The sequence below is a fragment of the Pseudorasbora parva genome, chromosome 15 (genome assembly GCF_024679245.1).
Source record: "Pseudorasbora parva isolate DD20220531a chromosome 15, ASM2467924v1, whole genome shotgun sequence".
Classification (NCBI taxonomy): Eukaryota; Metazoa; Chordata; class Actinopteri; order Cypriniformes; family Gobionidae; genus Pseudorasbora; species Pseudorasbora parva.
This window is the reverse complement of record NC_090186.1, coordinates 28,756,398-28,774,350: the sequence shown is the minus strand read 5'-3', so window position 1 is coordinate 28,774,350 and position 17,953 is coordinate 28,756,398. Positions and strand designations below refer to the sequence as shown.

Sequence of the window (17,953 nt, the reverse complement as noted above, 5' to 3'; positions counted from 1 at the left end):
TTCACCAAAGTTTCTTTAGTTTCTTAAGAAAAGACAGATCAAGAAAAGTCTGAGAGATCTGTCGCTAAATCCGTTTCATTGTGACTTTATTAGATTTTATTGTATTATCATTCACTATGCAGAAAACCAGGCATAACTTATAGCGTTGAAGCTAATATGTATGGCTCAAGGTTACTCTTTTTTTCAAACACATTTTCTTTTATTATAGTCACGACCATGTCCATTTATATCTATACAGTATCGATCCTCCACTACATCTAAAAACTCCCTTAAAAGCCTTTTTTTGTCCTTCCTATCACCTGAATTATAAAGTATCTCCATCTTTTAAATCACACCTTCTCCTCCCTCTTCAGTCTGAAGCCCATTCACACTCATTCATTGTTCCCCTCTTCACCTCTCCGGTCTGTTTTCTTCCCTCCAGTGGTTTCATCAGATAATAATTGACTCAGTAAGGTGATGGGGACGCTGTATCTGGGTCAGTTCTGTCGCCTCCATCAGAATCAGGAAAGATCAGTCAGCTGTTTCCTATTGTCATGGGTTCCCATGGGCATCTGGCTCAGATCTCTTCTGTTTCTTATCATTCTACTGTATCTGAGAACCTGATATGACTCATTATAGACAATCAATACATGCTAACATATGTTTGAAGAGCCTATCTAGTCAACTAAACACTATGCATGATTAAAGACTGTTTGAAATGGGCTTAAACAGCTACACCATAAGTACATCTCCATCCATCAGCCTCTCACCTTTTGCACTTGACTTTTCCTGCACACTTCATACTTTAACCTTTAGAGCCGCTCATCGATCGCATATATCGGTCAATCACGAATGGCCAACCGTCCATATGTGTGATGCTATGAAAGATCAATAAATGGCCTTTTTCGTGATACTGAGTGAATGAAGCTAACCTTATTAAGGACAGGAAGAGAAGGGGCCCCAGGGGGTCAAGCCAAAGATATTCAGTCACATCTATAAAGGTCAAAGGTCACAAAGTCTTAACAGAACAATCTGTGCGCCGATTGGCTTGAACGCCTTAGACAAAAGCAGTCTCACTGAAGATGATGACAGCGGACGCGGCATGTTCTGACACAAGCAAACACAGCCGCTAAAAGCAACATGGCGTTTGCAAAGACTTTTAAAAGTTCCAAAAAAGTGCTGCCTAATCAGTTTGAACTTGCATTTCTCAGAATAACCTCTTTATGTTCCACATGAGAAAGAAAGTCATACAGGATTGGAACATCTTATGTGGATGAACTCTCTTTAAATAACCTTTTCAACATATATTCAGTGCTGTCAATTGTCATTTGACTGCTATTTAAACGTTTCCATTCATATCAACCTAAACTAGCTACTAAATTCTCAATAATGACACTAACCAACCTATTACAACATTTGAAACCATACAAACATTGCCATATACTCACAGGGAAAGCAAGATAAAGAGTTCCTCTGGCAACAGGACTGAGAGCGTGTAAGTGTGTTCCCCAGTGATCCTTTGCCCTCCGGTCTTAGCATTGGTTTAGGGGTCCACAGTGATTCGGGTCTCTGATGGACCTTAGAGGCCAGCAGTCTGCGTCTGATGCCGCACTCGCTCCTGGTGCTGGGAGACTGGGCTGGATCCAGGGCCGAAGACTGGAGCTGTGAGGGTGGAGTGTTGCCCATCTTGCAGGTGCAACGGTTGGCATCCCGCTCTTGGAGGCAGCAGTCCACTACATGCACGATAGAGAGGTGCTGAGCATATGTCAGCATGCTGAAGGATCCTCAGGCCCGAAGTTGTACTGGGGGCGGTCCTAGATTTGACCCCCTCCCTCTCACCCAACCCCTTCATCCGCCAACATCAGATCTGTCCCCTGCCCTGCTTTCAATCCTGGGAGGGGGAGGGAGTCAGTGGGCGGGGCCTGTTCTTCGCAGCACATGAGGGACACTCGGTCGATCTCAAGAAGACAAACCCCTCTCCTCCTCTCCACACTCTTTTCTTTTGGTCTGCTTCAATGAGGCTGCTTGAATTGAATTGATTTGCGCAAACAAAAGCCGCAATCTGCAGAGTGTCAGATTACACACAGGGTTGCATATCCAAAACAGTAGAGCAAAAAAAAAAAAAAGGAAAAAAAAAGACTCTTAGAATTTAGAAACTTTCACGTTAGCGGGTCATAATTAAAATTGTATCAAGGTAAATAAAAAAAAAAATAAAAAAAAATAATAATAATAATAAAAAAAATATATATATATATATATATATATATATATATATATATATATATATATATATATATATATATATATATAATTTTTGCAACCTTTTTATAGACCTGCTTAGAAAATATTAAGGGAACACTTTCCAATAAAGTCCCATTAGTTAATGCATTAACTAACAATGAGCAATACATACATTTTTGTAAAACATAATTAATAAAAATACAATTGTTCATTGCTAGTTCATGTTTGCTCTGATTATTCAATAATATTGATATAAAATATTTGTTTTTAATGATGTATTAGTACCGTGGTTAACCAGTAGTGTTAGCAAGTGGAACCTTACTGTAAAGTGTTACTCATTAAAATGATATATTAACAATAATATATACAATATAAAATAATGATAACAATATTCAAATTAAATATTAAAACGAGCAATAAAGCTCTCTACAATACGGGAAAGTTTCAAATGTTGGAGAACTGATGTTTAAAGCTATGTCGGTGGAGGAAAGAAAAAAATCACGAAAATCCCATGCTGTTAACAGAAATCTTCATGTGTTCAGACAGTTTTTGGGGATCTGATATTGGGTTGCGAGAGACCACAGTTGTGAAGTAATTGCTGATCTCTCCACCTCTCTGGACACAAATAGGGGCAAACTATCATCCTCATTGATGACGGCCCACCAGTGTTTTGGTCAGCGTGTTTGGCTCTTCTTGCTCATCTTGGGTTAATCTCTTAACCCAGATTATCAGACAGACACACACATTCACACAGATGCCCTCATGTTACAGGTAATTACGCCTAAATGCGAAAGAACAAGCACCTTTGCCAGCACAGAAACAGGTTGATGTCTATTGGCTTTGAGGTGAATGTCAAACAGAACTAGAGGTCCACTGAATTACATACCACATTTAGTTAGTTTCAATTGCCCATTAAACCACAAGATCCTTATAAAACAGCTACCAGAGCGATATTCTTTCTTAAAACAGAAGCAAAACGTATTTCAAAAGAAATAATTTCCTTTAAAAATGAAAAAAGAGCAATTTCCTTATTCAAGTTACATTCCCAGTAAGAGACTCCTGGTAAGAAAACTAGTAAGAAAACCTGGCCAAGAAAAACTTTAATCCTACTTCCTGTACTTTCAGATACAGAAGTGATTGAGTTAACTGCTATACAGTACTACCGAGTATTGTTTAATATGAGCATTTAATCACATGTGCTAATATAAATACAATCTGACAAAAGTGAATTGTGTTGGGTGCTGCTAAACTGCTGAGAGGGCAAATTGCATAGCTCCGGCAATCACATTTTAATGAACAGGGCTGTTTACAAAGAGAGAAACAGCGCCCTCTAGCTGTGGATGGGATAAGAAATGGCATTACATTTGGGCAAGAACAACCAGGTGAATCATTTAAGTATGAATATGCACAGTATTTTGCAATACTTAGCCTAATATCTGACGCAAAATGAAACTAACCTGCATAGCCTACCCTCATTCCTCTTTCCGTCACAACAAAAGCTTCAAAAGCTTGAGAATTCTAAAGAAAAAAACATCAGACGTTCACCAGGAACTACGTGATACTACAAAAGTATTTAACAGTCATGTGGCGTCTGAAGTAACATTGCACTTTTATATGCCAGTTATCAGAATGTTGTAAAATGACCAGCAAGGAATGTGGCAGAGAGTAAGCGTGAGAACTCCTCATGGGGGTCAAAGTAGGCGTCAACCTCTCGTATACCAGACGCACAGGTGTGTGAAGTATAACAGGATCGAGGAGATCCTGGAGGGTAGTAAACAGAATCAAGGTTAACAAGAAGTTGCCAAGAAAATAACACATTGCAACAAAGTGTTTATTTCGGCAACCTTTTTTAATGTTCTCATATAGGAAGATATAATTCATATTATTGAAAAATACAATAAAAAATATATAAAATAAGAATAATAAATAACAAAATATATTAAATATGAACTAAAATATTATGAAGAACTATTGTAACTAAAGTAAAAAAATTAAAAGATGAGTTTACAAAAGAACAAAAACTTCACTGACACTATAAATGTGAACAAAATTCTGAATGAAAACGGCAATTTTCCAAAGCCTGATTTATGAGATTACTATTGTATTTGATCAAAAAGAACTACCTGATTAGACAAGAAGCCTGATGTAGATGGAACAATTTATAAAAAAAGAAAAAAAAGAAAGATGCTAAAACTAGTCATTATCCAAAGATACAAAATACACAAAACACTACTAATATTTTTTTTAACAAATATTATAATTAAAACTAAATAAAAAAAGAAATCTCAAAATAAAACAAGAAACGTGTTAAATATTCTATATATAATAACCATTCTAAGTTCATGTGACTGTTTATGAAGTTGTTTTGCTTCACATGGCTGCTATAATTGTCTTCCATGTCTTAGCACTAGTTTATATATAGGCTAACTCTGAACTTAGGGGCTATGTAGGTCTTCCATGCATAGCTACAGGGTCTCACTTGTATCTAAACAATGTGCAACTCTCACACACGGCTGAAGTTCACCCGTTACAAAAACAGACTCTCTCTACACACACACACCATGACACATCATCAGTATGAGCTCTACATCTGGTTTAACTGGCCTAGATCTGAAATCTACATTTCCTAATAGATTGCTGTTCCTACATTTCGCCGTAAAATAGAAAGCCAAACATCTATTTAGTAAATCAATCTTGACCACTTCTTCAAACTCCAGTACATTGGCTTGGAGGCAGTATCTTGGGGTCAAATCAAAGCTTATGCAATAAATAAACCTGCGTTTTTCTCTAATAAGGCAGATTTTTTGCTTGATCTGCTCTTCCAGCTGAACATTCACTCATCGTTAAAAGTTTGGAGAAGTAGGGCAACATCTAGGCGGATGAGTGAAGAAATCTATTTATTGTTTGCATACCACAAAAACATGTATGCCAGAAAAAAAGAAAGAAAAACGTCAATATGAAATGGTTGTAAATAACTAAATTAATAATGATAATAATTTAAAAAAGTAAAAAATTTACAACGAGTTGCAGTCTGGTGTAGTAATAGGAGAAAAAAAAAAAAAAAAAAAAAAAAAAAAAAAAAAAAATATATATATATATATATATATATATATATATATATATATATATATATATATATATATATATTGAATTAAGTATATTTATACATGTATAATTTATATATGTAATAATTAAAAATATAATAATATAAAATATAAAAAAAATTAGATAAATGCTTAGTCCTTTTAATTGTTAATCGTCCTTTTAATAGTGAATAAATTAATACAATTAAAAAAGTTTAAAAAAAGAAAAAAAGAAACAAAAAGTAATAAACCAACATTAGAACATTCTAACTAATTATTTGATGCTGAAAAAGCTTAAAGCTGCAGTCTTTAACTTTTTTCGCTTTAGTGGGTTAAACAGAACTGCATGCATTTTGCGGAAGAACATTGTAGCCGGAGCTACTTCTCTCTGTTAATGTCTATGGCGAGTCACGCAGGGACTGTGCTCCTCCGCAGCGGTTCCTACCAGACCACTCTGAAATAGTCCCAATATAAACACTTATTTTAAGTATCCCACAATGATTCAGAGTAATGTTGTAAAAATTCATGTTGTACATTCTCATTATATAAATTTTGTAAATCTTGAACACAAAAAAGTTACGGATAGCAGCTTTAATTTAATTTAAACAACAATGCAAAAGGGGAGTTTGCCATAAAAATCCACTACTGCTTTAAAAAATATTTTTTCTTCAGTACTGAAAATATACAGAGAGAAAGAAAAGCACAAAGTGTGCCAGGGAACAAGAAAAAAGAGAAGTATCTGGCCAAAAACACTTTGGAGGTCCAATGCACATGGGCCTGCACTGACTATGCCACGACACATGTCTGCAGCAACTGTGCCTTCAACAGCTGAGTAGCACCACTCACACAATCTGAAGCATATTCATTCACACAGATTCATCCACACTATACTGCATATCAACATGAAAATATAAAGGGCAAAATTGTTACAGAAAAAGGAAAGGATGGGGGACAAACAAAGGAAACAGAAAGAGAGGAAATCCCAAAGCAAGAAGAGATTTTTCCAACCACAAATACCCTCCGTCCTCTTTAATATCAAGCGAAGATACTCCTACTGTCAGTCTTGTCTCAAACACACACACACACACACACACACACACACACACACACACACACACACACACACACACACACACACACACACACACACACACACACACACACACACACACACACCACGTGGACACATACAACAAAAGACAGCATACAGACATACAAATGTCCCACCTCCTAGGCAGGACATGTTCCTGGCTCTGTGTCCATTAGAGATTCCTGGAGACGTCAATCCCACGGCCGCGAGCGAGCCCATATCCAGATACACACGCAGGCCTGCTCACGGGGAGCATATGCAAACTCACTGACACTCCCTCTCTGTCATTCTCTCTCCAGCTCGCTCGGTCTCACACCACGAACACTCCCCTTTTCCCGTCATCTCTTCCTTGTTTATCTCCCTCCCTTGCCTTGTTCTCGTTCAATCTCTCTCTTTTCCCACTTTCGGAGACATGTATGAACACATATGGGCACATTTTTTTTCTAAAAAAAAAAAACGTAACTGTTGCGCCACATCTGAACATGTGCAAGCCCTGACGATAGTATCCGAAAAGCTGTCAAATGAGTACTATATGCAAATGTGCTGTTAAGAGTGAGGTATTGACACATCAACAAGTTGATTCGGATTCACAAGCTATGGATTCGGTTTGATTTAAAATCTAGAGTATAGTACATGTACGAGTATAGTACATGTCAATTATTCTTTAGGAAAATATTTCTCAAATAATGCTGTAAACATTACAATATCTGAAACCCTTTCATTTGGCAAATTATTTTTATATTAAAGGGTTACAATTAAAAGCAAAGTCCAGACTATTATATGAAGTTATTTATTTTTTAGATATAATAAACTAAATAACTAAAGTTGTATACACACATTAAAATTGCAATAAAATGACAAAATGTTTCTACTTCAATTTGAAATATAAACATTTGAATGATGACTGTCATGCATTTGCAATATAGTGCATATGTTTAACAAAATGCCCCTCAAGTTATTATTTTTTAGCTAACTAACAAGCTAAGGTCACTGAATTTTTTTTTTCCTGAGGTAAATGTTACATGACACGCTTGTTTACAAGCTTTTTTTATTGACAACTTTTCGCAGTTGAAACACTGATTAAGCGATTACATGAAACATGATACATTTCAGTAAAATATTCGGCAAGTTTCTTTCACCATCCCTTCAGAGCTTCAGTCATGTTTGTTTGGGTTATTAATAACTACTAAAGAGGACGAGATGATTGATCGGTTTATGTGCGCTTCTGACCGTAATCTGTCACACTACATTAAAGAATGCCAAAGTGACATTGGAATATGAATGATTTTTTTTCTTATCAGAAGCATGATTATAATCACTATTATTGGATGGGAGCTGAAATAATGGTTAGTGAAGCTTTATTCACGCATAGATTAACAGCACAGACTAAAAGATCAATCTTAGGGCTTTAGAATTGATATCAGATCATCAAAATGTGAAACACAGCTCTAGCTATAGGTATTCTACTTTTTAAGCATGTATCCAAAAGACTTTTTACCGTCCTTATGAAGTCATTAGAGAAAATTTGTCATCACACCTTCAGATACAACATTTCGCTTGTACAATAATGTCCCATTAAAAGCAAATACAAACACTCTAGAGGACATTTTCAGTTACACACACTCACACAAGCATGGCGTGCTTGTGTGAGTGTGAGTAACTGAAATCTGTGAGTGTTTTCGGACAGTCAGCAGTTCCAGGAGAGAGGCACGCTCAGGCTTACCCCCTTTTTGAACTGTGCTCTGATGGACCACAATCACTTAATCCCTCATAACACTGTGCTGCTGTGTTACCAAACCCAGCGGCCGCTTAACAGCTGTCCCGGCTAGCCATTTCAGCATCAACCCCCTTCACAGACAGTCCTGTTTGTTTGCGAGTGTGCCAAATACATGTGGTATTATGGAGATCTTTCAATTCTCTAAGCTATGTGCTTACATGCCTGCTGTATGTACTACAATCAGCTTAATTCGGCATTTATGGATGGATGCAGCTTAGACACTACTGTATAAGGTATCTATCACTATCATCATCATCAATAAGAAGAGCAGAGGGGCCAAAAGAAAATGACATCAGGCAGACTCAAAGCAAAGTGAGCACTGAAAAGATATCAATAATGGTTCATTGAAGAAAAAAACAAAACAAAACACTAACATGGTTTGGGACATAGACAACTGACGGGCTAAGAAAAGGGAGTCTTATTTGGATTTTAAAAAAAGGAAAAGAAAAAGAATGTTCTATTGCATTTATATTTCAATTTATATATAAGGTTTAGTTGAAGCTCCACTCCAACAAGAGAATTAACAGTACAAAGACTAACGGTGAAAGCTGCCAAAGCTAAATAGTGACGAACCCTGAGAGCGATATAAAACACATTATCTTGGTAGGTGACAAAAACAGAGTACTTTGGTGAGAGGAAAAATCAATGCTCACTAAAAGCCCAAAGAGTTCAAATAAGTCCTACAGGCATGAATGAAAAATGTTTGTATGTGTTTCTGTGGAATTGTAACAGGCCATGAATAAATATGTCATATGTCACTGTCATGATCTTTATGCGTGCATATCATATTTTGGTTTGTTATTCAAATACAGGCTCTATGAATAGCTTGTTTTGGTGTGTGCCAGTGATATACCCTATTGTAAAAGACTGGATCAAACTTATCAAAGCATTACCAAATGTAATATCGAGATCTATATTTGAGAACTTCAACACTGTAACAAAAGCATTACTTAAATAAGTTAGGTATTTAAGAGTATGACACATTTAAAGAGAAACCAGCAATAATGGAACGAGCTAACAAAATTTTTTTTAGAGTAGAAATGTACAATTATTACAAAAAATAATAGTATGACAAAACAGCAATTTTTATGAGCAATACCCTAAAGAGTCAACCCAACTCAGATATTTAGCTACCAAAATTATTCCTAAAAAAAATTCCTAATTACAACTTGAGGGGTGGTTCAAGTTTGCATGTCATTTTATGATAATTCCAATAGTATGCGAAAGGCAAAAGTGGGCTAAGGAAGGAGCACAATTATAAAGTAATTTGCTGTATATTTAGCTGACTCTTATTTATCTTCCTAAACAAAATATAACACGTTTCTATTATCTATTGCAGATAAAAACATTTGACAAATAGGTAAATGTTTAATACTGACACCTAGTGGCATGCCATCACACGAACATAAGTTTTTAGTTACTAATTACATTGCAGAAAAAGCTGCTCATTTGATTTTAATTATTATTATTATTATTAAGAATTACTGTCATTTAGTCTAAGATTCATGTTTATAAGAGACCGAGGTTCACTTACCTGAGTGTCACAAACAGGAGCCCACCACAAACAGCACATAAAGAACAGAGAGAGAAAAAGATCAATTTAAATGCTGTATTAGTTCAATGGAGTTATTGAAGCCATCTTGTATTAATAACAAGTAACATTCACCAGATCTAATTAATAATCTTAACTCGACAAGCATTAATAGTAGGGCTGTAACGATACACCAAACCCACGATTCGGTTCGTATCACGATTTTTGACCCACGGTACGATACAAACCTCGATATGGGGGGGACAAAACAGTTTTATTCTGTACAGTATTCTGTAGCCTATTTTGCCGTCAATACCATATATCTGTATGGTCAATAGGCTACTGCCGACGTTTTCTTTGCGGTACCAATAGGCAATATATATTTAACATGAAGTATAGGGGCTCCTGTACATCAATACCAACAGAAGCGCCGCGTCAGACACGCTTCTGGTGTGCAAAGAAAGAGAAAACGCCACACAGCTGCCCCGCGGATGACACGCAACAGAAACGCCACGCTCACACCAGGTTGCCAGCCGGTTGGGGAAGCTTCTTGAAACACTTACGGCAAATTGTGTGGGTCTTGTCAACTACACGATTGCCATCCTTGTTCTCCACCGGGTAGCTGAAATGTTGCCATACTGCTGACTTAAAAGTTGGACCTGGACAGGAAGGATAATTCTGGGAATTGGAAGGGGTGTGTCGCGATTCTGCCTTCTCACATCGCGATACAGGTTCGTGGACCTGCGTATTGCGATTTCGATTTCATATCGCATATCGTTACAGCCCTAATTAATAGACTCCTGTGATGATTCTTCAGGTTGATTCATTTCTATGGCGGTTATGTCAGCGTTTCCTCCATTGAAGAATCGTTGACGTATAAGGCAAAATAGATACGATTTTAAAAGATTTTTTGCTCAAAACGAACGTTAGAAGATAAAATAATTGCGTACCACAAAATAATGTCAAGAAACACATGAGCACCAAACAAACACACAACGTGACCAACGTAATCCGATTTACAAAAATAGTTGTATTCAACTTGAAGCGGGCTGTGCAGACCGATCGCTGTTTGACATTAAGCGGTTAGTTCACCCAAAAATGAAATTGATGTCCTTAATGACTCACCCTAATGTCGTTCCACACCCGTAAGACCTCCGTTCATCTTCAGAACACAGTTTAAGATATTTTATATTTAGTCCGACAGCTTATCTAAGTGTATGCACACTATACTGTCCATGTCCAGAAAGGGAATAAAAACATCATCAAAGTAGTCCATATGATTGAATCTCTTGACGCATCGAAAATACATTTTGTTCCAAAAATAACAAAAACTATGACTTTATTCAGCATTGTCTTCTCTTCCGCGTTTGTTTTCAATCCTCAAATAAAGATTCAAACGGCCATGAATCAGCATATTGATTCATGATTCGGATCGCGTGTCAAACTGCTGAAATCACGTGACATTGGCGATCCGAATCATGAATCAATACGCTGATTCATGACCGCTTGAATCTTTATATGAGGTTTGAAAACAAACACAGAAGAGTTACACTAATTCCCTCCTGGAAACTCATTTAAATGGAGAATCCTGACAGGTCGGGATTTGGATTTTTCCAAAAGTCTGAAACGCCACACTAAGGTGCATTGATCAATGTATCTTTTTGAATTGAACATATATACAAAAGCAAATATACATAGAATTAGAACAGTAGACAAAGAGGCAGCAAAAAGAACAAATAAACTAAACATACCAAACATGGAGCCAGGGGTAACATCAAATTTAAAATATATTACGTTCAAGAGAGCAAACGAGACAAAGAGAAGACAAATGACTTAAGGCCTTTTTTGTACATTATAAAAAGGCATAAATATTATACATTGTGCACAGCGTAACAAACTTTAAAGCTTTGACATTGTTGGAATAAGAGATAGTACCCAATAATATTTCAGGTCTTTACAAAAAATAATGCAAAGAGGTTAAACAAACAAATATGTGCACATGTATAAAAAACTTCTGACTGGTTGAGTGGTACTAGTACCCCTCTGCGGCGTCATATTTCTGTGCCTGTACCGCCAATGTCAATCACGAAATGCGAACCGATCTTACTGAGAGAATTATCTGAGAAATTATTACATAATATCTGTATTAACCATGCGTTTATATCATTATACAGACAGATTACAGATTACTGAGGCATTTCCACATGAATCTCCCAATATAGATCTCTTATAACTTAATTTAAAAACTCTCTTCTATTTTACTGTACAACAAAATTAAATACATATATTCTTTATATTAATAAAGTGAGTGAATATTTGGGTCAAAATGCATATTTACAATTCAAACAAAGTGCTAAATGCTTAATCCAGTGTGCATGAAATTCCCTTGGGAGACAGATGGATAAATAGATGCCAGTTTTGCACTGGTTTGTAAATCTTTTGAACCAATCCCACTCGACATCGACCATTTCAGCAAAATCAACAATTAATTCACAAGCAGCAAAAGCAGGGATTGTGTCCCAAGACTGTCAGACTGAGACATTTGTCTCCAGCAGACATGTGAGCCTGTCCCCGGGACAGTCAGGACAGCCACACAAACAATCAGTCAATTCATTGCCATAGTAACCGGCAAAAACATCCTGACACCGGGCAACCCGCACTCTGAAATTATGGGTCAACTACAAGGGCCTGACAGCCCAAAATTATAGGATGCATTTAAATAAAGCGCGCAGGAGGAACAGTTAGAGCAGTTTAATTAGGCTTGCATGTACCAGTGTAGGTGCCAAAAGAATAAATATAGGTTTTAAATTTAGAAGCTTGTACGCTTGTTAACATCAGGATTGTAATATAGACTTCAAATTTAGGGGCTTTTGGAGAAATTGTTTTCTGCTATGGAAAAGGAGTGTCTGCTGCCTCAGGCTGTGTATGTGTATGTGCACGCATATGTGCATGTCATTAGTTCAAAAATCATCAAATATCAAATCAAATCAATTTATTTATTTTTTTATTTTTAGGGAATATTGCAGCATTTATCCGTGCACCACATTATTTTTTTTAAATTCATGTGCCCTCGTAATCGTTATAGCTTCCCTCCTTGCAACAGCACCTCTTTTCTGATGACGTGTTTTCGGCACAAGGGTGGGACAATTGCTATAGACCTTATTCACAGCAGCGGCATCTTTGATTTTTAACAGGAATGAAAGCGAGGCTGTGAGGGATTGACATGCATCTCTTCAGTGGGTTGTACTGTTTTTTAATGTGTTTTTGAATTGTTCTGCTGATGATACACTGCAAAAATATCTTTCCAAGAAATTTCAGTGAACAAAAAGCCCCAGACAATATGAGCTGTGGAAAATGATAAATGATCTAGGAGCTTTATACAGCTTTTTACAGAGGATGCCTCTGATTCCCTCACAGCCTCGCTCTCATACCTGTCATGTCGCTGCTCTGGAAATAGCCTATAAATGAGCTATTTTTTTATTAATTCAAATGTAATGTTTTGCCGCAATTTTATTATTTTTTAAATTGAGAAATGTTTTGAATCAGAATATTAGCAAGCGTTGCATTTAGACATGTTGACAATACAGCAATGAATGATAACAGTCAAGAGAAGTAAATGATCAGTTCATGATAGTGCGCCGGATTAACCGCTCTCATGCGACACTATAAACACAACACGTCTAAGTGGCTGTTCACACAGAATAGATGTGATATAAAACTAAAATATCATACGCAAGTTAAACTTTCTTCTAACTTGAGACAAGCAGCAGACAAACACGTCTGTCAAACATAAAAACAAACAAAAGTAAGCACTACTATATGTTTGATATTTCATGTTTTCACAATGGTGACAGGCTGAAAGGTGCTGATTTTTTACATTTGCTGTTAATAATAACCTATTACTAGTGTTATTTATTGCTATTACATTTTGGCTAAGAAATATTTAGCATTTTTCTTCCTATATTTTGTGCATACTTTCTGCAAAGATATTTAAGAAATAAGACATTTGTTCTACATTTACACCATGATGATCACTTCAGGTGTTATGCACTTGGAATATGAATTTTTTTAACCAGATGGTTAATAAAGAGAATGTTACCTGAATCATATTTTAGTTACGTTTATAAGTTGACTAGTTCACAAATTGTGAATCAGTCAATCGTTCTGAAAAAAATTTGCACAGCCCTATAGGCAAACGAGAACATTCCAACAACGCAATCACGTCCCGATGGACAAAACAGATCCCGCAATATATTTTTACTTGTTCAAGAAGCCATTTCACACAGAGAGATACATCACAATAGGGAAGAAAAGACTATTGCAACTTACATTCCATGCCGACTTTAAATGTAATATACATGCATGTAGAAAAAGTGCACAATGACAATGATTCCAAAGTGTGCCCTGTCGATACCGATACCTTGTTCATATGCAAACAAGAATCAGCTTTTCTTTAATGCATTTTATTTTCATAAAAAATGAAACAAGCAAGTGAGCGAAGGCAGGTGTGTGTCCCAGAGAGCAAGAATGTTCAACTGATGTTATTGCCTGTGCCCCTTGCAACAAAATGGATCGGCTTATATTCGGAAAGACGTGAAGACTGACCGTCCGGTCACCGGTCCGGGACAATCATGGGGAAAGTCGGCTGGTCAGTCGTGCATCTCTAAAACAAATGTATAAGGTATACAATGTGCAATATATCGAAATTATAGAAATATCGCAAATGCACATATTGCAATTTACATTGCAACAGCATGCAATATCTGAATGTTTGTGAAAAGTGTACGTTTTAGGTTGACGCATATAGCAGAGAATAGACTGGGCACACGATTGTTACTTATGGGACTTGCTTGACCTTATAAAGAGTTATTAAATGCAATAATTTGCAGAAAACAATAACTTGCAGTCTCGCGCTGTCTGACACACACACACCGAAACGTGAACGATTTGTGACATAAATGTTTGCTAAAACACTGCTGGTGACTTTTAGAAGTTGTAGCGATGCTTTCTTTTCCCAGAAAGAATGTGAAACACAAATGGTTTCATAGTTTTAAAAAAAAAATATATATATAATTTAAATACATTTTACACACTAATAGCAATTAGAGATATTGCATATCGTATTTTTCGTTAATATCACACAGCCCTAGTATACAATGTGTATATTTTAAGATACACTGGTCATCATGTTTTAACTTAAACTTGTTTTAGTTTTATATTTATTTGGTACAGTGTGTATATATTAATTTGATTTTATAAAAATGACATGCATAATAAATATAAAATACTTTTTAAGGAAAATACAGTTTAAAATGCTTTTAATAGAGTACAACATCTCACACCGCTGAATCACATCTATGACGGCTTAACACATCATGCCAATTGCTGAAAAGGGAGTGTCGTTTGATCGATTAAATCTGATTTATGACTTTACAAAAAAGAATTCAGAACTCTGTACCAGAATGCACCAGGTATTTGTACACCCTCATTGATAAAGCATCACTATGCTCATACCGGAACGAAAATGAATAGGCAAATCTGTCCTGTGAAAAGTCCTGTCAAACAAAGCGTGGGAGTCAACAGAGTCAGCGGAGGAAAGACTAGTCACCCCTAGAGTAACTTAACTCTACCCTGATAGAATATCTCATTAGAACCAGCATAAAGTTACAGCTCCACTCCAAAACCACACACACTCAAACAGGTCAACCAATAAACAAAAAGTCTACCGGGATCCCAGGGTGGAGTTTCTGCTTTCAAGCAGGAGTGGCAGATTTTTCATTTGATTTGCAAAGCAAAGTGTGTGCCACTGGACATTTGGGCCAGCACAAAGAGACATACATGAGAGACTGATGTGGTCCTTTCCATTGGCTTTTGAAAATCAGTTTCAGCCTAGAACGATTAAAACCCGAAAGACTTAATTGACTTTTTTTTTTCTTCATACAACATACAAACAAATATTCACAATTCTCAGCTAAAAACACCGGAATCCAAGTAATTTTGCTCTACTTACCTCAACTTTCATGCAGATGTTACTTTCATTTTAAGGTAATTAAAAATAAATCAATAAAAGGCAATCAGTCCATTAATTGAAAGAGCATTATTTAGACATTCAGTATAAGGGGCGAACAGCTGCGCCTGACGGAGTGAATACAGCATGAACAAATTTTCCCCTTGTGTTTCTGCACACACAGTTGACATTGGCTCTTACGCCCATATCGCCACCAGTCGGTGACATCACCTATTTACGCAGGCGCATCTTAAGTCGCTACATCCGCTTTTCTAGCACTCTCTTCCCATTTCTGAACTCAAAACCCTCTGGTTAACTTTCTCCAGTCCAGCCCTACACCCCTCACTTAACCTGTCGATAAGAAAGACGTGTTAACGGCTCCAACAAAGACAAACCCGTAATAAAAAAGACAGTGACCTAATTTCTGCCTCCTTGTAAACTACTCTCTCACTTCCTGAAAGAACAATACATCCAAAGACAATAGAGGAATCTTTTAGCTGTTAAACCATTGCATGGAGCAATTTAAACACTAGTTTACTATATTCAACCGCTACATTATAATACACAGGAGGAGGAATCTATCTGAATTAAACTTTTAAGCTACAAGTATACTTTAAAGTTCTTATCTAAAAATGGAATTCATGTTTATTTGAATATATTTCCTATAAATCTATTTAATATTTTTAAATAAATGAACTTAAATAAATAAATGAACAATTTCTTTCCCAACATCTCATCTTAACATTCCCAGTCCTGCATAAGTATAAAACAATTGTAAGTAATTCCCAAAAAAAAAAAAAAAAAAAAAAAAAAACATGTTTAATGCATTTAAAACTTAAATATTTTATAATAATTATCCATGTAGTTATGACTTCATTAACTCTTTCCCCACCAGCGTTTAAAAAAAGTGATAGGGTTTTTGACCATTTTCACAAAAAATCTAAAAATATTGTTTCCAACCCCACATTTTGTGCCTTAGTCCACTGACTTTATTAAAGAGGAGACCTCAGGAGCCTTTCAGATCTCTGACCACAAAGTACAGACGCTCACAGGAACACCATGAAACCGTTTATCCTCACCTGTGTAGTGCTGGGGTTCATAAACCCAGTCATCTTCATCTTCATCCACTCCATTTGGAGTGTGGGAGTGTCTATGGAGGTTGTTCTGGCTGCGGAAGAGCTTACGGGTCTGCTGTGACAGCGAGGACACGCTCAGCCAGCTGAGAGCACGAGAGAGCGGGGCGCCCTTCTCTGGCTTGTCCCTCCTAAAAGACCCAGAACGCTTGTCCCTCATCATACCCTCTTATAAATAAGGTAATACGGTCAAGTTCGCTTAAAAGCTCAAGAGTTAAGCCACGACGAACTGTTTCTCACAAGTCTGGAATCAAAAGTATAACTACATCACACGGTATATACTCAAGGATCATGAAGTAATCGGGCTTTAATTCCATGACCCTCCTGCGGAATGAAAAATAAATGCTGTCCCAAACTTGAAGAAATTCAATGGTCCACATCCACAGGTGTCATTTGCAATCTGGATGACAACTTTCTGTCTTTTTTGTCCACTAGATAGAAAAACCCTCCACTGTGAGTCCTGGAAATCCCAACACGAGTACTGCAACCCACAAGCCGTAATTAACTCAAGCAGCAGGCTGGAAAATCGCTAGTCTTCCCCCGACTGAGGCTTGACATCCACCAAGAAGACTGGGTCCAGTTTAAAAGCCACAAGACATTGTTTTTTTTGGTCAAAACTTTTAAAATTCAAGGTGCGGCCTGAAGAAAATCAGGCTCAAGAAGGTTTACCATTTTAGGTTGAACAGCCCAGTGATCATCTTACACCCATGTGAAACTGCATCTAAAAACACCTGGAATAAAGACATCGCCGGCATAAAGTTCATAAAGAATGATGGATGAGCTCGTATGTCCTTTTCCTTTTTCATTAGCCGGTAACAGGATCAGGTGCTTCTGTAGCCGTGTACCAGGTTATCTCCCCGCCGCTGAGGACAGCCACCATCGGATACTCTTCCTGTCTTTCCGATGTCACAGCTCTCACTACGTGAGGGTGTTTGTCACTCACCTGGGACTTCAACACACATGGGCATACGATCACATTCACTGAAGTCAGTGTTGCATTGTGTCAGACCAGCCATTCCCCTGATCTCTGGGTGACAGTTGTCCAAAGAAACTACACACGTACACTGACTGCAGGATTGAAAGTTTAGGATTACAAACAACTAGAGAGCTGG

General features: G+C 36.9%; 1 protein-coding gene across 7 annotated transcripts in view; it reads right to left on the bottom strand.

The window, feature by feature from the left end:
* nhsl1b (NHS-like 1b) overlaps window positions 1-17,953 on the bottom strand; it is a 119,659-nt gene that overhangs the window by 44,475 nt on the left and 57,231 nt on the right. Inside the window, exon 1 of one of the 7 annotated variants that reach the window (XM_067417592.1) lies at window positions 16,788-17,931. The exons of 3 other annotated variants lie outside the window; for them this stretch is intronic. In XM_067417592.1, coding sequence (XP_067273693.1) covers window positions 16,788-17,004 — 217 coding nt within the window. In that variant the 5' untranslated portion in view covers window positions 17,005-17,931. Of the gene's footprint in view, window positions 1-1,427; window positions 1,531-6,530; window positions 6,688-16,787; window positions 17,932-17,953 lie in introns of those variants that run through there. 3 more of the 7 variants (XM_067417599.1, XM_067417596.1, XM_067417595.1) reach the window with 3 other exon arrangements.